Source organism: Lonchura striata, chromosome 5 (genome assembly GCF_050655825.1).
Source record: "Lonchura striata isolate lonStrDom1 chromosome 5, ASM5065582v1, whole genome shotgun sequence".
NCBI classification, from domain to species: Eukaryota; Metazoa; Chordata; class Aves; order Passeriformes; family Estrildidae; genus Lonchura; species Lonchura striata.
Genome location: NC_140707.1, coordinates 20,121,157 through 20,144,571, shown reverse-complemented (window position 1 = coordinate 20,144,571; position 23,415 = coordinate 20,121,157). Strand labels below are relative to the sequence as shown.

Genomic DNA, 23,415 nt, shown 5'->3' with positions numbered 1-23,415 from the left:
CCTGCGGCGGGGGCTCCGTCCTGGCACCGCTGGCTGGCACAGAGAGAGGGGCTTGGGAAGCCGGGAGCCGCGTCTGCCGGGCCACATTTCCTTTCTCCTCCTCTCCTGTCTCAGGTGTTGGCCCAGCGGGAGCCGTGGCAGCTGGAAAACTCCCCAGACCCAACCGCAGCGCTGGGTTTTGGCGACGGGAGAAGGCAGCGAGGGGCAGCCCCGCCGCCTCGGCAGGCTGGAGACCCCCGGGGACGGGCCGGCGGCTTTTCCCAACTGCTCCGGCGCTGCTGGCGGGATCTGCTGGCTCGGGGGGGAAACCAGATACCCTGCCCTGCGGCTGGGGGGGCGAGGGGGCCGGCCCCACGCCGAGCGGACCCCCCCAGACACGCTGCCGGGGAGCCGGGCCGGGGCTCCGTCCAGCCGTGGATCGTTTGGGCAGCTCTGTCCGAGTCCTCCGCAGCCCCTCCGGATCCTCAGGGCTGCGGAGTGTCCCCCATTTACCCGGGGGAGGGGATCCAGAGCCCCCCTCGTCACCCCTGACATGTCTGCTGGGCGCGTCCTCATGGATTCAACACCAAATCCGCACTTCCCAAGCAATAAATCAGCCAGCAGCACGTCCGTGTGTGCTTTATCCCTACGGGGGGTTCCCAAACTGCTGCTAATGAGTTCAGCACCCAGTGTCCCGGTGGATTTGGGGAAAGAGGGTCCTGCTGTGCTGCGAGCAGGCACCCCGTGTGCCGGAGAAAGCCGGGAGGATGCGATCGCAGCCGGGAGGGCTCGGACCTGGCCAGGGCCGGGGTCTGGAGTGGAAGCGAATCCGCCTGTTACCTCCCGGCCCTTCCCGGCGCTCCCAGCGCCTTTGTTTTAAACAAAGCTTTTTTTGGGGGGAGCCAGGACGTTCCTCTCCCCGCCGAGAGAGCCCCCGCGGCAGCACCCACTCATGGACGAGGGGCACGAGGGGACGGGACGAGGGGGTCTGGCTGTCGGCTCGCCCCCTCCCCTCCGGCCGCGGCTCCGCTTGGCCCTGGGGGTCTCCCCACGCCCCCCAATCCACCCCACTCACCCCCGGTGAGCTGCGGGGAACGCCGCGGTCATTGCCAAGGGCCCCGCGGGCGCCGGGACGGGGATTCTCCTAACGGGGGAGGATAATCGCGAAGAAAGCGGCTCTGGCACCCGGAGGAAAGGGGCTGGGGGGGTCCCTCCCCGTCCGCGCGTGGACCGGGGGCGCCGGGAGAAGCGAAGCCCTCCCTCGGGACGGAAGGTCCCCGGGGGCTGAACCGCTGCCGCCGCTCCGGGGGGCTCCGGTTGTGCCGCCGGGACCCCGCCGCGCTCCCCCCGCTCCGCCGCTCACCTGCCGCCGTCCCGGCGGGGCAGCGCCCGCCGCGCTGCGGGTCCCCGAGCCGGGGGGGGGTCCGCTGCCCCCGGACCCCCTCTCTCGGCCGGAGGGGAGGGGGCTGGCCGTGCCAGCGAAGAGACGAGGACCCCCCCCCTCCCCGCCCCGCCGCCACCCTTCCCGCACCGGCCGGCCCCATCCCTCCGCCACTCCTCCCCGCTGCCCCGGGGGGGAAGGAAGGGGGGGCAGGCTGGCACCCCACGCCCCCCCCCGGACCCGGCCCCGCCAGAGGAGCTGCTCCGCCGCACCTCGCCCCGTCCCCCCCGTCCTCCCCTCCCCGGACCCCCCCCTCCGTCCCGTCCCCCCCGTGCTCCCCCCGGGACCGGGCTCTCGGCTCTGTGCGCGGGGAGGAGGAGAGGCGAGAGGGCTCGGAGCGGCAAATGGGAGCCGCAGTCCCGGGCCGGTGTGCGGGACCGCTGCCTGCCCGCCCGGGGACCCCAGAGCACGCACCCAGCGCCCCGGCCCCGCGCCCATCCCGCATGGAGCTGAGAGCAGGTAGGAGACCCCCCCGCCGAGCGGCACCGGCCCCGCACCGGCCCCGCACCGGCCCCGCCGCTGCCACTTTAACAAAAGCCGGGCGGGAGCCAGAACCGCACGGGGGGAGCAGCGAGGGAGAAAGCGGGGGGTCCCCCCCTTCCTACCCGGCCAGCGGCACCCCGGGGGACCCCCCTCTTCCCTTCCCTCCCCTCCGCCTTCCGCAGCTCCGGGGCTCAGCTCCAGCCTCCCCAGCTCTGCCCGGTGCCGGGACCCCGGGGATGCGGATGGGGAAAGGGGGGATAAAGCCGGGGCGGGGGGGAGAGGGAGGGAATGAATGGAGCCCGCTCTTGTGTACAATTGCATCAAATACATTCTTGAAAGCAACCTGGTTCTGCTTAACACTTGAATTGGGGGAAAAAAAAAAAGAGGAAAGAAGGAGGCAGCAGCTTGGAGAGGGTGGATGCGAGCTCCAGTTTTTTTTTTTTTTTTTGCCTTTTTCTTTTTTTTTTTTTTATTTTTTTATTCCTGCATTCCTGGACCCCAATCAAAAGAGCAAATCAAGGGAGGTGGAAGGGGGGAACGGCGGCGAGCGAGGCAGCCGGAGCGCGGTGCGAACCCTCCACACCCCAAAAACCCACCCAACCCGCCCTGTTTTTTTTTTTTTTTCCACCTAACACCCGAGCGAGCCCAAACCAAAACAAATAGAGACCGAGGGAAAAAAAAAAAAAAGAAAGTCAGAAACCAACCCAAAAAAAAAAAAAAAAAAAAAAACCACCACCCAACCCTGAGCGCGAGCGAAGCAGCGAGCCAGGGCTGAGGCGAGCGGGCGGGCTCGGGGAGCCGAGCAAGAGCCGAGCCCCCCAAAATCCCCCTGCACCCCGACTATGCTAAATGTAACCGGGGAGCTCTCAGGTAAGCCCGCGGCGCTGGGTGCGGGGCGGGGGGCTGCCCCAACTCCCCTGCCTGCATCTGCCGGGAGTTTTTTCCCCTTTCCAAACCGACTGCTGATTTTAATTTGATGTGATTAAAACGTCTGTCTGGCTTTGGGATTGATTTAAGACTTTCCCCTCTCTAGGTTGGGTTGTTGTTCTTTTTTTTTCCCCCCCTTTCTCTCGTTCCCTCTTTTCCATGCATGTTTGTGATTACCAGGGAGGGAACCGCCGCTGAGCACGGAGAATTAAACCCCGGGACCGACAGAGGGGAGGAAAAGGAAAGTCGGTGGGATTTATGGGGGGCAGGAAGAGTTAGCTTTCCTGCCCGGGGCTGGATTTCGGGGCTTGACACAGAACGCCGCCGCTGGAGCCGGCGACGTTCCTGCGGGACACAGCAGCGGGTTTTGGGGTGCTGGGGAGGGGACGGCTTTGTTCCCTCGGCCCCAGCGGCCACCGGCACCCCCGGGGCTGCTGGGGGGCCAGCCGGCCTTGGCGGCACACCGGCACCGGGGGTTCCTCGCCCGGAAAATGCTGGAAAACACCCTTAAAAGGGCAAAGTGTGGGCGCCGCCAAGCTTTCCGGGGTCCCGGGCGGCGGGACCGGGGCCGGGGCAGCACGAGGCCGGCGCCGGGTTCGGCTCCAGCTCCCGCGGTGCCGGCGTGACGCAGGACGGGCACAGCGGGGCGAGCGCCGGGGAACCGGAAAAGCGAGGCCGGGATCCCCGGCGGCTCCATCGCCCTCCCTCGCCCCTTCCTCTCCCCCTTCCCGCTGCCGCCGGGACCGGCGGACGTGGCCGGAGCCGGTGGCACGGCCGGTGCGAGGCCTGCGGGACGGGCGGGGAAGGGGACGCCGCGGATGAGCCGCGGGGCTGGAGCTCGGCCGCCAGGACCCCGTTCCCGTTTTGGGACATCCCTACCCCCTTGGCTGCCGGGGTGGTGTCTCTGGCTGGGCTCCGGGACTCTCGGCATCCCCGGTGTCCCCGTGCCTATTTAGCAGGCGGTGCGAGGGCACGGTGGCGGCCGCACATCTGGGCTGCATTAGGCGCAGGCTCCGCAGGGAAATGCGGAGGGCTCTGCTTACAGGGCCGCGCTGGGGGGAGATTTATGCCCTGCTAAGTGGCACCGAGCCCCATAAATCATCCCCCCGCACCCCCCGGGGCTGCAGTGCCAGCATCCCTGTGCCACCGTCCCAGTTGCCACCGTCCCGGCAGGCTCGGCAGGCTCGTGGGGATGCACTCCTGGATGGGGTATCTGGGATATCTGGGAAGCAGCTGGCCCGGCAGTGTTGTGGCTGCGTGTGGCACGTGGCCTGTGGGTGACAGAGGTGTCCCAGGCTTCACCAGAGTGCTGTGGGGACATCAGAGCGTGGTTTTGCCTGCCAGAACTGCTGGTCCCACGCTGACCCAGCCAGGCAGTGTCCCCATGGCAGGCGATATCAGAGGTGGCAGTGGGTCTGGAGGTGCCAGGGCGTGTCAGCCACGGCTCTGTGGTGCCACATGGGCTGGCACCGGGGGTCCCCCTGCCCCACTGGAGAGTGGCCAGCCTGGCTCTGTGCCGGTGAACCCCCAGCAGGGTGCTGAGGGGGCTGTTGGGCTGTGGGGCTCCATGACCTGTGCCGGGAGGGAGCGGCAAGAAGGGATCGAGGTGCCTCGCGAGGCTCCCGGGCGCTGGGTGTGCGTGTGGGGCAGCGGGGTCTGGTTGGGATTAGGGGCCTGCGCCCCCCTTGCCGGCGGGGGTGTTTCCATCTCACCGCTGGCTGGAGCCGGAGCTGGATGGGAAATCCAGGCCCAGCTAATTACGGCCTCGCTGGAGTCTCCCGTGCGCGGCCGCATTTATAAACACACGGAGGAGACAGGATGTAAACACTCAGCGCCGCAAGCGCAGGCACGGCCCGGACCGTGGGGGATGCGGGGCCACGCGCCCCCCGCGCCACCACCCACTCCTGGCACAGCAGCTTTGCCATGGGATGGATGGGGTGAGAAGGGATGGGATGCATGGCATGGAGTGCAGTAGAATGGGATGGATGGGATGGGGACCCCACTCTGGTGGCCGTGGGTGCTCTTGGGGAACAAGGGCATGCGTGTTCTTCCTGTTGGAACTCAGGGAATGCTGCGTCTCTGATAGCTGGGTGTGGAACATGAGCATCCTTGTGTCCCCATCGTGCTGGCTCCACAAGGACGCTGATGTGCTGTGGTGTCACCTCCCCAGATACAGCAGGGTTAAATGCCAGTAGTGCAGGGACACAGAGGCATCTGTCCATGAGCCCTTGAGTGTCATCCACTCCAAGCCCCTCGGAGCTGGTGGCCACATTAGACTGGGAAACGCCCCGTGCAGGGTTAAGTGGTGCTAGTTGGTGGCCAGGACAGCGGCTGGAGTAATGGGAACAGGGCTGCTTTGTCCTCTGTGCCACAGTCATGCCTGGCCACCGCGAGACCTCCCATGCTGGCCCCAGGAATGGGGCTGTGGGGTGGGATGGGGCTCTGTTCGCCGCTGGACGCCGGCCCATCAGATACGGCAGCTCCCGCCGCGGCGTCGGGGGCCGGCTCGGCTCCGTCCTCTGCCGGGGGCTCCGGGGCCAGGGGGTCTCCCCTTCCCGACTGCCGCCCCCGCCACCAGGGTTTCGGGAAAGCGGCTCTGGGGGGGCTGTGGTCGCTCAGCCCTCGGCGGCTCTGCCCACAGCATGCCCAGGGAACAGCTCACCGTCTCCGTGGCCGAATTCCTGCCTTGGCCGCTGGCCGGGAGGTCTGGCCAGCACTGCCGCCTGTGCCGCTGGGCGGGTGGCAGCCAGGGGTCCCGGGTGTCACCCCAAAGGCGGGTGAGCCACGTCCCCGCTGCCATGTGTGCGATGGGTGTCCATGGCACCACCGGTGTGTCTGGCGTGGGTGTGCCGGCAGAGCAGGGGTGCCCGTTCCCGTGGCCCCCCGTCACCCCGGTTCCTCCTCGGGTGTCCCCGGGGCCCAACGGGTGACCCCGGGCAGGCACGCCATGAGCTGCTTACGTGGGCTGGGAGCATCCTGGCCGCGCTCCAGGGCCGGTTTTGAAACCCTCGGGCTCTTCCTCTCCGACGTCACTGGGATCCAGCTGTGCCGGCTGGAGCCTCCCTCCTCCACTGTCTGTGCCGGTGGGTGCCCAGCGCCAGCCGCTGGGACAGAGGTGGGCAAGGGACAGCGGGGCACTCACTGTGTGTCACTGCTGTGCCACGGTCACTGTCACTCCTGTGCCACGGTCACCGTCACTGCTGTGCCACTGTCATCATCACTGCTGTGCCATGGTCATCGTCACTGCTGTGTCATGGCAACTGTCTCTGCTGTGCCCCAGTCACTGTCACTGCTGTGCCAGGGTCACCATTGTCACTGTTGCATGGTCACTACTGCTCAGTGCCATCCATTCTGTGCATCCCACCATTCCCATCCCTCAGACACCCATCTCTATCCCCTTCCTCCATCATCCTCATCCTCATCCTTATGTCTGGGCCACCTGCCCAGGATCCACCGTGGCTCCATCCCAATCTCCCATCCCTGCCATCTCCCCCTCATCCCGCTCCCCGGCTGTGTTTGGTTTGGCACCGGCCAGGCCGGGGCGGGTGTAAATCCCGCCTGGAAACCAGAGCCGGCGGCGGGCGAGGGTCCGGCCAAAGCAAACACCGGGAAGGGGGGGGTGTGTGTGCTGTGAGTCACCGCGGGCCCCCCGCCGGCCCCCCCGGCCCACGCTCGCACGCACGCGGGGCCGGCCGCACGCTCCGTGTACCGGAACGCACCGGAACGCTGGCAAACGGCGGCACGTGCCCACCGCGGGGCACCGGGCGAGCCGGCGCCGACCGGGGCTGCCACGCATGGGCACGGGTGACATGGGGGCACGTGGCCCCACATGGGGTGTCACGGAGTGGCGTTGGGTGTGCACGGTGTGTCACACGTGGATGGCATGTAACGGAGTGTCCCCCCCATGGGGTATGCACACAGCACATTGCACATTTGCCTGACATGCCCTGTGACTGCCACATGTGTCACGCCCGTGTGGGAGGTGACAAACCTGGGTGGTGTCTCATGCTTGTGGCGCATCACACGTGTGCACGGTGTGACACCTGCATGGTGTCACACGGCTGGAAAGCGGCATGTTCCCCACACCTGTGTGATGCACACACACAAGGCGTATCCCAGGTGTGCCCTGGACGTATCCCAGAGGGGTCACAAGTGTCCCGCACACCTCCGGGGTGTATCCCAGGTGTGACAGCGTCCTGCACACCCTCAGGGCACTCGCATCCCGCACAGCGAGGCGTGCAGTTTGCAGGACACCCACGGCGCTGAGGCTCTTGTGGCCGGAGCCGGGGTGTCCCCGAGGGCCGCCGTGCGTCACGGGCGGCCGGTGACGGGGAGCGGTGACGCGCGGGGGCGCGGGGGGCTGCCCGCAGCAGGAGCCCCGCGCTGCCGAGCCGTGCCAGCGGCCGGTCTTTCCCGGGAGGCGCTGCCGGGAAGGCCGGCTGTGGCGAGCCGGGGGTGCCAGCTGGCCGGAGCGTCCTGGCCGCGGGCCGTGACCTTTGCACGGCCGCCGGGAGCGGGGCCGCGCTCCGGGCCGCCCTGACGTCAGGCCGATGACGGGGACCCCGCCGGCGCTTTCCGGTGGCTCCGGAAAGGTCACCCCGCGCCCCGGCCGCTCCCCGGAGCCGCGTCCCACCCCCCGCTCCACTTTCCCGGTGGCCCCGCGGCGGAGGTCCCCGCTGGGTGCCCGGGCCGCTCCGGCGTTGGCGGTGCCCAAATATATCCCAGGCGTGTGTCCCGGCGGGAATGCCGCGGCCGCGCTGCTCCAGACCATATAAAGGATTGTTGGTGCAGCCGCGGGCGGGAGCGCTCCGAGGGGAGCCGGGAGGTCGCCGTGCTGAGGTGGGGGGTTCCTGCTGTTCCAGGGGGGTGCTGAGGTGAGGGGAACCCCACCCTCCCCGCCCCCGTGCCTCAGTTTCCCCGCGCTCAGACGGGTGACTCAGGGGTACTCTGCAGGCTCAGCGCCGCACGCACGGAGACGGAGTGTCCCTGTCACCCCCCCTGAGGTGCTGTGTGTCCCTCCACAGGTGACTCTTGGGGGATCTTCACCTTCCTGTGCGCCGCGCTTTGCAACCTGCCGGCGCTGCCGGCGCTGAACTGCTCCGAGGAGCTGGGCGCCGGCCAGTCCATCCAGCAGACGTACGACCTGACCCGCTACCTGGAGCACCAGCTCCGCACCCTCGCCGGCACCTACGTGAGTCCCCGACGCGCCCCCCTCCCGGGATATCCACCCCGTGCCCAGCTGCTCCCACGCCGCCGGGCACGGAAATGCCTCATCGCCCGCCGGGCGCAGGGCGGCTGCCGACACCCTCCCCTCAGCCCGTGATCCCGTCATGGGCGCGGCCATCCGCCTCTCCCTCCCCGCCGGCGTCGCCGACTCAGGCGGAGGTTCCCCGTCCCTGCCCTGACGTGCCCTCGGCGGTGCTGGCACGTCCGGTGCCAGGCGGTGACGGCGGCGCTGCCCGGGCCGTGCCGGCGATGTCCGGCTCGGGCAGAGCGCGGGGAGACGGGCCAAGAGAAGGGAGAGCTGGGACGAGTGGGATGTGCTCGAACTGGGGGCACGGGGGGGACGCGCAGGCTGGGTGGACACGGAGGCATGACCCCTGGCACCCCCTTTCCCTTCCAGCTGAACTACCTGGGGCCCCCCTTCAATGAGCCCGACTTCAACCCCCCGCGCCTGGCACGGGCCGAGCGGGTGCCCAGCGCCACCGTGGACCTGGACCTGTGGCGGGGCCTGACGGACAACGCCCGCCTGGCCGCCAACTACCGGGCCTACAGCCGCCTGCTCTGCTACCTGCGCGTGCTGGACGGGCAGGTGGGCACGGCCGAGCTGCGCCACCGCCTCGCCCACTTCTGCGCCAGCCTCCAGGGGCTGGTGCTCAGCATCGGCGGCGTCATGTCCTCGCTGGGCTACCCGCTGCCCACCGGCCCCGCCGGGCCCCCCGCGCCCCCCGGCGCGCCCGCGGCCCCCAATGACTTCCTGAAGAAGATGGATGATTTCTGGCTGCTGAAGGAGCTGCAGACCTGGCTCTGGCGCTCAGCCAAGGACTTCAACCGCCTCAAGAAGAAGGTGCCGCCCGCTGTGGTCACCCTGCGGCTGGAGGCGAGGGGGTTCTGAGCACCTGCGGGGCTCCTGAGTCCACAGTGCCACCATGGCCACGCAGGTCCCCTCTTCCACCACCAGCGTGCCTTGAGAAATGGGGCTCCTGACCCCCAAACCACCCCACAACCTCATCATCACCTGGCAGTGCCTTGAAAGATGGGGCTCCTGACATTACGTGTCACCACAGCCACCTTGCAGCCCCTCCAGCATCATCATCATCATCATCATACTGTGCCTTAAGGAACAGGGCTTCTGACCCCAAGTGCCACCACGGCCACCCCATGTTCCCTGTCCACCACCAGTGTGCTTCAAGAAATAGGGTTCCTGACTCCCAGGTGCCACCACAGCCATCTCACAATCCCACTTTCATCACCGTGCCTTAAGTGAGGGGTTCCAAACCCCAAGTGTCACCCACCACAGCCACCTCACGTCCCCTCTGTCACTACACTCTGCTGTAAGGGATGCATCTCCTGACCCCAAGTGCCACCAAAGCCACTCCATGTCCCCTCTTTGCCCCCAGCGTCCCTTCAAAACTGTGTCTCCTGACCCCGGAGTGCTGCCAAAGCCACCCCACATCCTTACCATCACCCAGCTGTGCCTTAAGGGGTGGAGTTCCTCACCCCAAAGTGCCGCCACAGTCACCCCGCAGCCCCTCTGTCGCTATGTTGTGTCTTAAGGGACAGGTGTCCTGACTCCCATGTGCCCCTCCATGGGGTCCCCAACCCCCAGGGTGCCTGTCCCCATCCCTAAAGTCTCCAGAATGGGTGCCAACCCCGCCCATCCCAAAAAGGACCAACGCCCTCCGAGCATAGGAATAAGCCCCGCCCCAGCCAGCAGCAAGCCCCGCCCCGGAGCAATAGGCTCCGCCCCATGGCAATAAGCCCCGCCCTGTGTAGCAAGCCCCGCCTCCTCCCCGCAACAGGCTCCGCCCCCTTTGCCCAAGCCCCGCCTCCCCCACGGGTGCCCATCGATGGTGGGGCGAGGCCGTGGGGCGCGGCGCTGTCCCGGTGCGTCTGTGAGTGTTTATTTATTGGAGATGTTTATTTATTGGGGTATTTATTGCAGAAGATCTATTCTTGTATGAACGAATAAAAGCCTTTCTCCAGCCCCCCGCCCCGCCCGTGCCGCACCCGGGTGGGGACCGGGGAGGACGGCTCCGTGTGGAATTTGGGATGTTCCCATCAGTGCCATCAGTGGGGATCAGAGGGAATGGCTCCGAGCTGAGCTCACAGGGTGGGGATCCAGGCCGCCCTGGGCCCAGGTAACCCCACCCCGAGGACAGGCACCCCCCGCCTTGGCACCTCTCCCTGGGCACTACTTTGGGGTGCCCAGGATCATGTAGAAGGTTCCGGGCTGGGGCACGAAGCCGACGGCTTGCAGGGCGTGCAGCGAGGCCGTGTTTTGGGGCAGCACGGAGCAGTAGATGGGGAAGCCGCGGGCGTGCAGCTCCCGGCCCAGCAGGGCCAGCGGGAGCCCGCTGAGGCCGCGCCCGCGCCAGGTGGGCACCGTGTAGCCGTGGCGCAGGCAGCCCTGCCCGTCCAGCAGGCTCCAGGACACCGGGCGGCCGCGCGGGCCCAGCAGGCAGGCGGAGGGCAGCGTCCTCACCAGCCCCAGCAGGAACGCCCGGCTGCGGGCATTGCCCCCCTGGGCCCACGTGGCGTTGAGCAGCGGGACGTGGGACGGGGACACGGGCGCCAGGCGCAGGCCCGGGGGCATCCTGCAACAGGGCATGGCAGAGTGGGGAATGCCGAACCCTGGTCCCAGCTGGGATAGCAGATGGGATGGGATTTGGAACCCCTGTGCCACCCAGAGATGGAATCTGGGACCCTTTTGCCACCCAGGAGTGGGACTGGGGACTCCTGTGCCACCCAGTGAACCCACTCATGTCACCCAGTGATCCCTGTGCCACTCAGGGATGTGCTCAATGATCCCACTCGTGTCACTCTGTGCCTCTCAGGGATGTGCTCGGGGACTCCTGTGCCACCAAGAGAGGCGAATATGATGCCCCTGTGCTACAAAGAAATGTGGCAATTCTCCATATACCACCCAGGGATGTGACTTGTCCGTCAGTGCCCATGTACCCCCAGTGTCCCATGTCCCCCCAGTTCCCCTCACTCACTGCCTGCGGGGCTGGGGGGGCTCAGGGCTCATCAGTGCCCGGTACCGGATCATCTCCACCTTCAGCCCCCTGGCACTGGCCACCTCCTGCACGGCCTCGTCCAGCCCATCCTGCATCCCTGAGACACCCTGTCTGTCAGCCAGACAGGGGACCCAGATGGAGGGTAGAGGAGCCCTGTGTCCCCTCAGTGCCATCCTTACCCAGAATCTGGAAGGCTCTTTCCTGGGTCACCGCCTCAGCGCCCTCCAGCAGAGCCTGCAGGGCTCCCTTGTCCCGGTAGAACACAGACAGCTGGTTGGAGTAGTAGTCCCTGGGGTCCCTATGGTCCTGGGAGGGACATGGAGCTGAGGGTGGCACCCCACTTGCCAGGCCCCTGGGGTGTGGGGTGCTGCTGTCAGGGCAGGGGTCAGCACCTCTGGGCGCAGGCGGGTCAGGACAATGCTGAAATGGGGCCAGGAGTCCACCAGCACCTCGTGGGAGGCCGGGTTCCCCCTGGCCACCGTCATCACAGTCCCCAAGACCTGCACAACAAGGTCATTGTCACCTGTAGGACAGGGGAGAGGGGAAAAAGGGGTGCCCAGAGTCCCTCTGGTCCCCTCACCAGCAGGGGAGAGGGAGCAATAACATCCCCGGGGTCTGCAGCAGGGCAGGGGAGAGGGGACAGAGGGGTCCTTGTCACCACCAGGGCAGGTGGAGAGGCAGAGGGGTCCCAGGGTCCTCATCAATGGTAAGGCAGAGGAGAGGGGACAGGGGACAGGGACAGAGGGGTCCCGGGAATCAGCAACACTGACAGGACAAGGGTGAGGGGACAAAGGAGTCCCCAGGGTCCTCACCACCGGCAGAGAGGGAGGGAGGGAGGGACAGAGGGGTCCCCAAGGACTCTGTCACCAGCAGGACAGGGCAGGGGGGACAGAGGGATCCTCGGGGTGGCTGTCACCGGCAGGGTGGTGGGCAGGCTCTTCCGCAGGGTCTCCTCCAGGAGCTGCAGCTGGGCTGGGCACCTCAGGATCAGCATGGCTTCGTGACTGTGGGGCAAGTGGTGACACCGAGGATCCGTGGGGAACTGGTGGCACTGAGACAATGTCCCAGAGTGTCCCAGCTGAGCACCTGTCCCCAGGCAGCCATAAAGCTGGCCTGGTGCCCAGTGTTCAGCGGGATGGACGCTGCCCCCCAAGGCAGGGGGCACTCGCTGGCCCGTGACAGCTGGTGGTAACCATTGTCACGGAGTGCCACACAGTCTCCAGACTCTGACTCCACAGCCCCCTGGAACCCACAGACTCAGGACTGTTGCAGGGTGAGTGCTGGAGGAGATGGGGACCGTGAGGAAAGGGACGGGGACAGGGTCAGGGGCCATGCCTGGTGGCCCTGTCCCCCTGTTACTGAGGGTCTCTCAGCAGGACAATGAAGATCTTGACATGCTCAGCCCAGCTGCAGCACCTGGAGGGGATCCTGAGGAAGAGCCTGCCCCTCGCCCTGCCGGTGATGGGGACCCCACTGTCCTCACCCCTGCCCTGTGCCACGATAGGGACCCCAATGCTACCCCCATCCTGCCGGTCACAGGGACCCTGCTGTCACCCCTGCACTGTGCCATGACTGGGACACCAGCGACACTCATCTGTTGCTGTGATGGGGACCCCAATATCCCCCTTGCTGTGAGGGAGACCCCAATACCATCCCTGCCCTTTGCCCTCCTGCTGGTGATAGAGACCCCCGTGTCATTAGGAACCCTTTTGCCACCCTGTCCCCACACCTGCCCCCCTCCCATCAGCTCTGACCCCCTATCTGCTCCCACAAACCCCCTAGCTCTGGTCCCACATGTGCCCCTATGTCCCCCATATCAAGCCCCCATCCCTGACCCCCATCTGTCCCCTCCTTGTTCCCCTTTTCCCCCAGGTCTTCGGGGCAGTGCTGAACATCAACCGGGGCAACCCTGGCCACTTTGAGGTGCTGGTGGACAAGTGGCCTGAATTCGGTGCCATGCTGGCCCGGCCCAGTGGAGAGGTGGCCAGTGGGGACATGGGGCACTGCAGGAGGGGGGTGACATGGTGCCCTGGCACGTGCCAAGTGTGCTCAGAGCACCCCTGGGTGCCCCCAGGTGCCGGTGAACGACGGCTACTGGAACACACAGGCGGCGTTTTACCGGGACCTGGGGGCGTACCGGGAGCTGCTGGAGACCCCCGGCTGCCTGCGCTGGGACGCTGCCTTCACCCTCATTGGTGGCCTGGGGACACTGGGGTCTTGGGGGTTCCTGGGCATGCTCTGGGCTGCACTTGGGAGTGTGGGACACTGGGGAGAGCTGTTGGAGGCAGGGAGGAACTGGGAGGTACTGGTGAAGGGAATTGGGGGTGCTGGGGGACACTGGAGATGGGTGTTTGGGTGCTGGAGAGCACTGGAGGCCTGATTTGGTGTGCTGGGGTGGGGTTTGATGGGTGATACCAGTGGGAAGTATTGGGGTGGGATTTAGGGGTGCTGGGGAGCACCAGGGAATTGCACTGGTGCAATTCTCTGAGCATCCTGGAAGCAGGGTTCAGGGGGTACTGGGGTTGAACTTGGGGATGCTGGGGGCACTGGGAAGTACTGCAGCTGGATTTGTGGGTCCTTGGGGACACTGGGGAGCGCTGGGGTTGGATTTGGGCATGCTAGGAGCAGGACCGGGGTACTGGGCAAAGTGGAAGGAAGGATTTGGGTGCTGGGAATAGAGGCTGAGATTACAGGCAGCCCCTGGGCACAATTAGGAGGACACTGGGGTCACATAGAGGGGCTGGGGACAGAGATGGTGGGGTACAGGAGGAACAGGACCCCATGACATCCCCTTCCCCAGGGATACAGGATGGGCTGGCCACGGTGTCCCAGGACCTGGCGGGGAGGAAGGGTGTGGAGCTGGACATTGTCGAGTACTACTCCTACTGGCACCCTGACCCCAGCACCGTGCCTGAGCCCCGGTGAGAGCCCCCCACCCTCGACCCCACACGGGAACACCCCTGAGCCCCCCACTGACCCCTGCCTCACCCAGGCCAGCCCCCGGGGTGCGTGTGGGCTCCCTGAGCCCCTCGCACGTGGACCTGCTCAACGAGACGTGGCCCTACGGGGGGAACGCCCGCAGCCGGCGCTTCCTGGCTGAGATTTTGGGGCGCTTCCCGCAAGTCTGCCTGCAGGACGGCGGCGGGCAGCCCATCGCCTGGGTGCTGACGGATCATTTCGGGACGAGCACCCACAGCTACACCCTGCCCGAGCACCGGCGGCGCGGCCACATGCAGGTGGCACTGACGCTGGCGGCGCAGCGGGCGCAGGCCCGCGGGTTCCCCACGTTCGGGCACACGGCGCTGGGGAACCGGCCCATGCAGCGGCTGCAGGAGCTGCTGGGCCACCAGCGCCTGCCCGGGGTCTGCTGCTACATCCTGCACAATCCTGGCCTGCACAGGGACGGGCCCTGAGGGAGGGCCTGCTGTCCCCTCTCTGTGCCAGCCTCACATTAAACAGCCGTGTGGCATCTCTGATGGCTGCTGTGGGGTTTTGTGTCCCCCCAGCGCTGAGCGTTACAGCGGTGGCACAGCTCGGTGGCTCACGTGCCACCGCTGAGGCACACAGCTGGGTCCCCTGGGAGCCACCCCTTTCCAAGGCACGCATCTCGGTTATTCTCAGTTCCCCAAGGGAGGGCTGAAAGCCACAGGCAAATCTGCACTGGTTGCACCTGCGGTGTCACCCCCTCAACCGGGGCGGTGTCACCACAGCTGGGGACAGGCAGGCACTGGAGGGACAGGCAGTGACACACAGGGCAGAGTGGGACAGGGCAGAGGGTGACAGTGTCACAGGGTGAGTCGTGGTTTGGGGGACTGATGGGGACAGACAGGGGGTGACAGTGATGGAGGAATGCTGTGATGGGGGTGACATTGTCCAGGGGGACAGGGAGAAACCACAGAGGTGACAGTGCTGTAGTGATGGGGGTGACAGGGGTGACAATACCAGAGTGTAGTGGGCACAGCTGGGGGATGGCAGTGCCTGGGGTGACAGTCACTCACACGGGTGACAGTGTCAGGGGAAAAGGGAACACTGGGATGGAGGCGACAGTACCCTCGGGGTGCCAGGAACTGCCACGGGGGTGACAGTGCGGCTGCTGGCAGGGACAACACGGGGGGTGACAGCACCCGGGGACAGCCGACGGGTGCCGAGGGGGGCGAGGGACCGGGACCACCGCGAGGGGGGACCGGCCAAGGCGGCAGCGTCCGAGGGCGCCCACGTCCGGCTCCCCGGCCCGGCCCCGCCGCTTCCGCCCGGCCATGGGCAGGGGCGGGTCCCTCGCTGGTTCCCGGTATTGGCGGGTCCCGCCCGGTTCCCGGTATTGGCGGGGCCGTGCCAGCTCCATGTCGCGCAGGGCCATGGAGCAGCCCCGGCGCATCACCGACTCCTTCCCGCGGCGGCGGGGCCCGCGGCGGCCCCCGGGCAGGCTCAAGAACAAGAAGGACGAGGACAAGGACAAGGACAAGGCGCAGCTGAAGGTGCGGGACTGTCCCCGCGCTCCCTCGCAGCCCCCTCCGGACCCGGCGCTCATGGAGATGTTGCGGCGCTTCGACCTCTCCTGGGAATACGGACCCTGCACCGGTGAGCACCCCCGGTTCCCCCGGTTGTCCCGGTGGCCCCGGGCTCCCCTCGGCCCGGCTGAGCCCCCGGTATCCCGCAGGGATCACCCGCCTGCAGCGCTGGGAACGGGCACAAGAGCTGGGGCTGAGCCCCCCCGGCCCCATCCGTGACGCCCTCCTGGAGCACCGGGACAACCCCGACGTCACCTACAGGTGGGTGTGGGATGGGAGGGTGGTTGGGGGGCACGGGGCATCCCCTCCCGGTGCCCCCCGCCCTTCCCGCTAACCCCGTTGTGTCCCCGCAGCCTCTGGCACGAGTACGAGCTCTGAGCCAGCACGCCGAGGGAGCGGGGGACCCATTCCCGACGCCCCCAGACCCCATTCCAGGGACACCGGCTGGATTAAAGTTGGTGTGAGCGAAGGAAAGGGTGCCGTGTGCTGCCTGGGGGGCACGGGGTGGGGTGAAACCCTTGGGGTGCAGGGGGAGGGCAGGAATTCCATCTCCCCCCAAAAAAGATGGGTGGGGTGTCCAGTCACGCAGTTTAATTCCACCCAACTGGGACTCAGGGAGAAAAATGTGTTCTTGGGCAGAGAAAGGGAGGTGGGATTTTCTTCCCCCAGGAATGGGGTGAAAAAATGAAGAGCGAGGTATAAAATCAGGTGAAAGTGAGCACAGGGGGCTGAGGCAGGTGGCTGTGGATGGTGGGGATTCCCTGCAGCGGGGTGGGAAAGGTGACAGTGTCCTGTGGGATTCATATGTTTACTAGCCCGAATGAGCAGCTTTGCTGTGTGCAGAATGATAAATAACAGGATGTATCTGTTAATTATTCAGGTTATTAATGACTTAATTCACCAGCTCTTTCTGTTGTTGCATTAATAAAATAAATTGTTTCTATCTCTCGTGGGTCTAGCATTCATTAAATGCTAGTGCACCCACTAGAATATATTTAATTATTTTTTGTTGATTGGTTTGGTGCTTTTTATTAACTTTAATTTTGGGGATATGGGTATTTATATGGTGGACTTTTATAGATAGTCTTTTTATCTTGGTAGTGATGTCTTTTTAATTTTTAGCAGTCTAAATTTTTTTATGCTGCTAATTAGTCTTTTTAATTTTTTTCTAGCTATCCTCACAGAGTACTGGTTACTATTTATGAATTAGTATAGAGGTAGAGTTTTGGCTTTAGTGCAGCATTGGAGCCAGCTATCACCTGGGATAAGGTGGGATGGGTTGGGATGGGGTGGCATGAGGTGGAATGGGGTGGGATGGGTGGGGACCACCCACAGCTCCCATCCCACTTGCACTGCAGGCTCCCAACCCTCTGGATTGCATTATCCAGCTGGGTCTGGTCCTGCCGTTGGAGCTGCAGTCCCTTGGATATCTTCTACAGACAGGACATAATTCCTCTGCTGTGCACAGGATGGAGGTGTTTGGGTGGACCTCCAAAACATAAGCATCCTACACCCAGCCAACCCAGAGAGAGATAGGAAGGAGGAGGGAGACTCCCATGCTCCTTCTGTGGCAGAGGGTCAGTCCAGCCTGGTGGGTGTCCCAGGAGAGGGGCAAGCGTCTGGGATGGCTCCAGTTGCAGGAACAGCCCAAGAAGATGGAGATGGACAGCAGCAGCCTCAGGGGCATTTCCAGTCAGGAACCTCCTTCCCTGGGAGAGTGGGTTTAGGTGGGATTTTGGGAAGAAATTCCTCCCTGTGAGGGTGGTGAGGCTGTGGCACAGATCACCCAGCGAAGCTGTGGCTGCCCCAGCCTCGGAAGTGTCCAAGCCCTGGATGGATGGGGCTTGAAGCAACCTGGGCTAGCGGAAGGTGTCCTGTGGGTCAAGGGTGACAGAACATGAAGGGACGCCATGGTGGGGGCGTGTTGGCGCCATCTCATGGGGTGCCAGGGGAGCACCCGGCTTTCCCCTCCGCCACGGCCACAGCGAGCTGCGGGCTCTCTGTGTGCTTCAGTCCTCCGCTGCCGGGGCTCGGGGCCGCCCCGGTCCCGCTTCCAGCACCAATTCCAGCCCTGATTCCAGTCCATGCCTAGGCCGCGACGGTTGCCATGGAAACCCGGAAGTTGGTCTTCTCGCGCAAAGGCCGCCGGGAGTTGTAGTTCCCCCCATGGCGCACAACATGGCGCCGCGGGGTCCCTGTGCCCGCCCGGTGCCCCCAAGGCGTTCACTCGGGTCCCTGTCGACAGCAGCCCACCCTCCAGATGCTCAGGGTCACAAAGCCATCAGGGGCTGCCATTTCCACCCTTTATTGCCAGTGCAGGAGCGGTGTCGGTGTTTGTGCGTGTGGGGCTGAGGCAGCCCCCAGCCCCAGGGTGTGGGCGGGGCGTGCCGGCTCGATGGCCACGCCCCCAGGCGTGGGCCACGCCCCTCCCCTTGTAGCGGTGTCAGTGAGGAGGCGCCGCCGTCGCTCCCAAATTAGGGAGTGGGTTCATCCGTGCGGGCGTGGCCAAGCGCATGGGTGTGGCACTGGGTGTGTCCATCACTGTGGCTGTGGTCACTAAACGGGGCGGGGCCACCATCCAGGCTGGCCTGGCGCACCACCCGGCGCGGGCGAGACGAGGGTCGTGACCTCGGGGAGGGACCCTTTGCTTCCTCCGTGGCCTCAAACACCTGAGGGGGGACAGCGGGGTCATCCCATGCTGCTGTCACCCCACAGCTGGACCCCCCCTCCTGCCCTGACCCCTGCTCACCTCCCCATCCAGGGGCTCTCCCTGCAGCTCGGGGGGCTTGGGGCTCTCCAGCAGGCTGATGCTCCGCATGACAGAGTACAGGGAGATGCGGGGGCGCCGGGAGGCCTCCATCAGCCCCCCGCCAGCTGCCTCCTCCTCGGAGGGCTGCGGGGACGCCAGCAGGGAGGACAGCGGGGACAGGCCACTTGTGTCCCTCACGGTGTCGTCTTTGGGGTGCGGTGCCTGCTTGGCCGCCCGGGGCTCCCACAGGTTGCTGTGCCGGCTGCCACAGACCTGTCAATCAGCACCCGGCCACTCCCCCTGCTGGGACCCACACCCACTCCGCAGGGAGGATTTCCCGTGGGCTCATCCCACACAAAATTTCCCACACCTTTCCAGGTAGGGCACGGCCTCGGAAGCCCTATCCACTCCCTGCAAAGGGGTGTGGTCCCAACAGGCCCCACCCTCTTATCCATAGGGGTGTGGTTATGCCAGACCCCACCCACCTGTCCCCACCCACCTGGCGCTCAGGATGCCCTGGTAGAAGTCGAGCTGGCGCATGAAGCCGGGGTTGGGCAGGATGCCGGGCCGGCAGTGCCGGACGTGCCGCAGCGCCCGCTCCAGGGGCCACCCGAACTCCTTCATGGCGTAGGCCAGCACCGTAGCGGCCGAGCGGCTCAGCCCCATCCGGCAGTGCACCAGTGCCCGGCCTCCCGCCGCCCTGTGGCACCCACCGCTGGCACCATGGCACACTCTGGGACAGAGCTCCCAGTGTCCCCCAGCTGTCCCAGGATCCCCAGGGCTGCCAGCATCCTCCAGCCATCCCAGTGTCTCCAGAGCTCCCCATGTTCCCAGCCACCCTACTGCTCCCCAGGGTCCATGCCCCAGCACTCCCCAGCTCCCAGTGCACCCCAGCACCTCCGTCATCAAGACCCCTCCCCATGTTCCCCTCTCCCCTGCCCCACCTCCAGCCCCTGTGCCCCCCATGTCCCCCATGGTGTCACCCCCCGTGCTTGCTGACCGGACGCGGGAGAGGAAGAGGAAAGTGTCGTTCCAGTGGGGCAGGAGCTCGGCCGCCTCCTCATCGTACACCCGCACGTTCATGTACGTGAACAGCGCTGGGAAGAAGTTGTCAATCTCCCGCGACACGTTCAGGATGTGGGTGACCCTGTGGTGACACGAGTGATGCCCCAGGGGCAGCCCATGGTGACCCCATGCCACCCCCTGACGCTGCCACCCCATGCTCACTTATTCTGCTGCAGCTCCTCCAGGTTGGCTGCGTTCCACTCAGAGCCCTGTGTGGTGACAGCGGTGAGGGGAGGGGACGCTGCCGCCCGCCCCGCCCGCCGTGCCCACGCTGCTGCCCACCAGGAAGAGGTGCGGGAAGACACGGGAAGGCCGATCCATCTGCGCCAGCACCAGCAGCATCTCGTTGTCGATGAAATCCTTGTGCTCGGCCAGGCTGTGCCCCATACGCCGCTCCAGCTCCTCCCGCACCTGGGCACCACCCTGGGTGAGGGATGGCCCTACCCGGCCCGGCCCGTCCCCAGGACACGCTGCCACCCAGGTGGCACCCACCTCCTTGGATGTGATGTTCTCCAGGTCGGCGGTGGCCATCACCTCCCGCAGCAGCGCCCGCACCGCCTGCTCCGACAGCTCCGGCGTGGCTGTCCTGGCACCGGCACCACCTTGTCACTGGTGTCCCCTGCCCCACCCCGGCCACGCCCTGCCAGGTGCAGCAGCGATTGGCCAGCAGAGCGGGGTGTGGCAGGGGGGCCGCAGGGACCTTACCGGAGGGGCGTGGGTGAGGCGGGGCGCACAGACTCGAGGTCGGCCATGGCCAGCCACTCGTTGAGGCAGCTCTGCTCCGAGCCCAGTGCTGCTGCGTAGCCGCGGGCCCAGGCCAGCGTGGGGCCGCCGGGGATGTGCCCACCGCGGGCCGCGTCCTCGCAGGCGCGGTGCAGCTCCTGCAGCACGGCCCTGCCGCACAGCAGCTGCCACCCCTGCACTGCCACCGCACCCCGGCACCGCCCCGACAGCCGTGTCCCCCTCACTGGCTGTCTCCAGCGCAAGGGTGTCACCCAAGCCCTCCCCAGCTCCTTTCCCGTGGCTGTGCCCAGGTGCCCGTGGTGCTGCCCATGGTGATACCCAAATCCCTGTGTCCAGTGAAGTGCCCACATCCCCATGCCCAGGATGGTGACAGCATCCTTTGTGTCCCCAGCAGTGCCACATCCCCCGTCTCTGCTGTGCAGCTGAGATCCCCTGTGCCCCTGGCTGTGCTCGTGTCTCCAGTCCCCGAGGTGGTGCCCACCCCCCTTGTGCTCACCATGCCACCCACACCCCCTGTGCCCAGGGTGGTCCCCACCGTACCCCCCGTGGTCATGCCCAGGTCTCGCTCACCACATGGTCTGCACAGAGATGGGCTTGAAGATGCGTGTCTGTCCCCCCGATGTCACGCTGAACCCCCTGGGCATCACGGGCACACACATGGGTCAGAGTGGGCACCCCGACCCCTCTAAGCCCCTCCCTGTGCCAAAATTCTGTCCCACCCTTACCCATCGCCGTCGAGGAACACCTGGGTGTCGCTCCAGATGGGCAGCACCATGCCCAGGGTGCAGCAGGTGGCCCTGGGGCAGGCAGAGGTCAGGGGGTGCCGACGCCTCCCCGGGCCCCCCGTGCACCCCGCTCACCCCTCGTGGGCGAAATCCACTCCCAGCAGCGCCGTCTCCGCCTCAGCTCCCGCCTCCTCCGGCCGCACCAGCAGCAGGTACCGCACCCGCTGCGGCCGCGCCGACTCCAGCCGCACCGCCTGCCGGGATGGTGGGCATTGCAGGGGGGATCTGCCCCTTCCCAGTGCTCCCAGTGACCGGGAGGAGCAGCAGGCTGGGCCGTGTCCCCTCCTCATCGCTTCCCATTCCATCCCTATCTTTATCCCATTCTATCCTGTCTCCATCCCATCCCTATCGCATTCGCTCCATGTTCCTGTTTCCATCTCAATACTGTCCTGTCCTATACTATCCCCATCCTGTCCCCACCTTCATTCCATCCCACCCCCATCCCCAGCCCAGCCTATCCATCCCATCCTGTCCATTTTCTCTCCCCACCTTGTCCCCACCCATATCCCATCCCCATCCTGGCCCCGCTCCTGACCCATCCATCTCTTTCCCTGTCCCCATGCCATCCCCACGTTCCTGCAGGGGGGATCCATGTCCTACCAGCCGGATGGCGTCCTGGGGGCGCAGCAGCTGCATCATGAGGTGCAGGTGCTGCTCCTGCTGTCCCAGGGCCTTGCAGGGGAGTTTGGCTGGGGGAGGCTCGGCCAGGGCGGACTCTTCTGCAGGCAGGAGCCGCGCTGCCCCCTTGACTATGACAAAGCTTTGCCTGGGGGGCAGGAGGGTCCTGAGCACCCAGGGCACCCCCAGAGTGCTCCCCCAAAGGGGTGAAATTGAGTCTCCATCCCCAAGGTTTTGGAGCCCCCTCTCACCGTCGCTGTAGTTGGCCACGTCTGGGAGCATCTTCCTCCTACAAATTGGGAGGAAGTTCCTGGGGGAAATGTGACCCCAGGGTGTGGACCGGGCTCGGGGTCCCACAACCTCCCACCAGCATGGACACCACAGTCCAGTGACCTCCTAAACCCACCCCTGCCCCCGCTGAATAGTGTGGGCCCCACAGGGGGCATGGGGGCCCTTTGGGGGTCCCACAGTGGAGATGGATCCCTGGGGACCCCCCTCGGGATGGCAGTGGGGCAGCCCCCCATCCCTGGCTGGGTGAAAGCGCTGGAAGGGGAGGCCTGGGATGAACCCCCAGAAAGGCCCAGCGGTTACTGTGGGGGCGAGGGGGGCAGCACTGGAGGACACAGGGACAGCCAAGGAACCTGGAGAGGGTGGCAAAGTGAGTGGGAGCAACCAGGACAAACACCCCCATCCACACCCCCATGTTCTTCCCTGAGCTGTGGGGAAGCCCCAGCCGGAAGCACAGGAAACTCCAACGCGTCTGAGGGCAGCTCTGCTCCCAGCAAACTCCCAGTAAAGTCCCGTCGGAAGCGCCCGGGATGACCCCGCACCGGCAGCGACCGGAGCAACCTTCACCCCTCCACCTCCGCGCTGGCAGCCCGGGGCAGCGGGGCATTCCTCGCTGGGACCTTCCGGAGCACCGGGAACCCCCGGGCACCGAGAGACCCCGCGCAGCCCCACACCGGGATCCCCCGCACCGCCCATTTCCCCAGGGCACCGGGACCCCCGCCCCGTGTCCCCGCGGCTCTGGGACAGCCCGTACTCCGTACTCCCTCGGGAGCCGCCATGCCAGCCCGCACCGGGACCTCCCGGGGCTCCGGGACCCCCCGCCCGCCCCCCGTGCCGCTCCTGCCGGGATGCCCCGTCCCCGCCCGCCCCGGTGCCGCACTCACCGCGGGGCCGCCGGCGGAGCCCCCCGCCCGCCGCACCGTCACCAGCGCCATGCCCCGCCGCGCCGCCCTCCCGCACCAGGAAGCGCCGCCGCTGCCCCGCCCGGACGGGAACGGGAACGGCAGCGGGAGCGGGCACGGCCCGGCTCCCCCCGCCACGGGAACGCCGCAGCCGGGAGCCCCGGAGCGCCCTCCCTCAGAGCGGCACCTTCCCGGTGCCCCGGAGCGCCCCCGGCCCCACATCGGTGTGGACAAGGCAGGATTGACACTCCAGCACTTTAGACACCCTCAGATCCTCCGAAAGTGGGAAGCACCCAAGGGTCCCTGGCTCTTGGGGCCCTCCCCCAGGCGCCCAGAACGTGTGATGCCTTCCACGAATCCTCAGAAGCTGTGGAACCCCGAGGGACCCCGGCACCTTGGACACCCCCCGTTTAATCGGTGGGAATGCTCCAAGTGTCCCCAGCAGTTCACTGCCAAATAACCTCTTGTGATCCCCAGGGGTCCTCAGCCAAGGCCTGCTCCCAGGGCAGGGGTCTTTTCCCATTAATATAAACAAAATAAACCAATCCCTGGGTCAAGAATGGAGGCACTGGCCCAGATTTGGGGCGAGCTGAGGAGCAGCCCACTAGTGCCATCCACTCGCTTACTGGATGAGCACCATCACCTGAGCCCCACCCTACCTGCAGGATCCATCCCTTTCCCAGGCT

The 23,415-nt window shown here is 66.1% G+C and overlaps 5 protein-coding genes across 9 annotated transcripts; 3 read left to right on the top strand and 2 right to left on the bottom strand.

Annotated features, from left to right (window-relative positions):
* The first annotated feature begins 1,616 nt into the window (after window positions 1-1,616).
* Window positions 1,617-10,096, top strand: CLCF1 (cardiotrophin like cytokine factor 1). 2 transcript variants are annotated; one of them, XM_021556115.4, is made up of 3 exons: window positions 1,617-1,879; window positions 7,855-8,021; window positions 8,454-10,096. In XM_021556115.4, exons 1-3 carry the CDS (start codon window positions 1,765-1,767, stop codon window positions 8,943-8,945), a joined length of 774 nt encoding a protein of 257 aa, XP_021411790.2. In that variant the 5' UTR covers window positions 1,617-1,764; the 3' UTR covers window positions 8,946-10,096. The 2 variants fall into 2 exon arrangements, with proteins under 2 accessions (XP_021411790.2, XP_085437419.1); XM_085581293.1 differs by lacking the exon at window positions 1,617-1,879 and adding an exon at window positions 1,952-2,773.
* A 16-nt stretch (window positions 10,097-10,112) lies between these two features.
* LOC110485039 (glycine N-acyltransferase-like protein 3) lies at window positions 10,113-13,130 on the bottom strand. Its single transcript, XM_077783782.2, has 5 exons — window positions 11,987-13,130; window positions 11,463-11,570; window positions 11,250-11,376; window positions 11,050-11,167; window positions 10,113-10,647 (listed from the first exon to the last, which is right to left on the bottom strand). The coding sequence occupies exons 1-5, from the start codon at window positions 12,062-12,064 to the stop codon at window positions 10,245-10,247; spliced, it is 834 nt and encodes a 277-aa protein (XP_077639908.2). The 5' UTR covers window positions 12,065-13,130; the 3' UTR covers window positions 10,113-10,244.
* Window positions 12,447-15,279, top strand: LOC110485038 (glycine N-acyltransferase-like protein 3). Its single transcript, XM_031504872.3, has 5 exons — window positions 12,447-12,528; window positions 12,943-13,050; window positions 13,145-13,265; window positions 13,871-13,991; window positions 14,063-15,279. Exons 1-5 carry the CDS (start codon window positions 12,451-12,453, stop codon window positions 14,481-14,483), a joined length of 849 nt encoding a protein of 282 aa, XP_031360732.3. The 5' UTR covers window positions 12,447-12,450; the 3' UTR covers window positions 14,484-15,279.
* A 33-nt stretch (window positions 15,280-15,312) lies between these two features.
* POLD4 (DNA polymerase delta 4, accessory subunit) lies at window positions 15,313-16,521 on the top strand. The gene is made up of 3 exons (XM_021556113.3): window positions 15,313-15,648; window positions 15,728-15,839; window positions 15,932-16,521. The coding sequence occupies exons 1-3, from the start codon at window positions 15,327-15,329 to the stop codon at window positions 15,954-15,956; spliced, it is 459 nt and encodes a 152-aa protein (XP_021411788.2). The 5' UTR covers window positions 15,313-15,326; the 3' UTR covers window positions 15,957-16,521.
* Window positions 16,522-17,867: 1,346 nt separating this feature from the next.
* Window positions 17,868-23,338, bottom strand: SSH3 (slingshot protein phosphatase 3). Of its 4 annotated transcripts, XM_085581269.1 has the most exons (14): window positions 22,712-23,338; window positions 21,791-21,828; window positions 21,522-21,687; window positions 20,997-21,115; window positions 20,862-20,933; window positions 20,707-20,772; window positions 20,098-20,286; window positions 19,885-19,978; window positions 19,675-19,803; window positions 19,555-19,601; window positions 19,328-19,474; window positions 18,827-19,027; window positions 18,328-18,589; window positions 17,868-18,247 (listed from the first exon to the last, which is right to left on the bottom strand). In XM_085581269.1, exons 1-14 carry the CDS (start codon window positions 22,949-22,951, stop codon window positions 18,053-18,055), a joined length of 1,965 nt encoding a protein of 654 aa, XP_085437395.1. In that variant the 5' UTR covers window positions 22,952-23,338; the 3' UTR covers window positions 17,868-18,052. The 4 variants fall into 4 exon arrangements, 3 of the variants coding, with proteins under 3 accessions (XP_085437395.1, XP_085437394.1, XP_085437396.1); XR_014955938.1 differs by having other exon boundaries at window positions 18,328-18,600; window positions 18,827-19,474; XM_085581268.1 differs by having other exon boundaries at window positions 18,827-19,474.
* Between the last annotated feature and the right edge of the window lie 77 nt (window positions 23,339-23,415).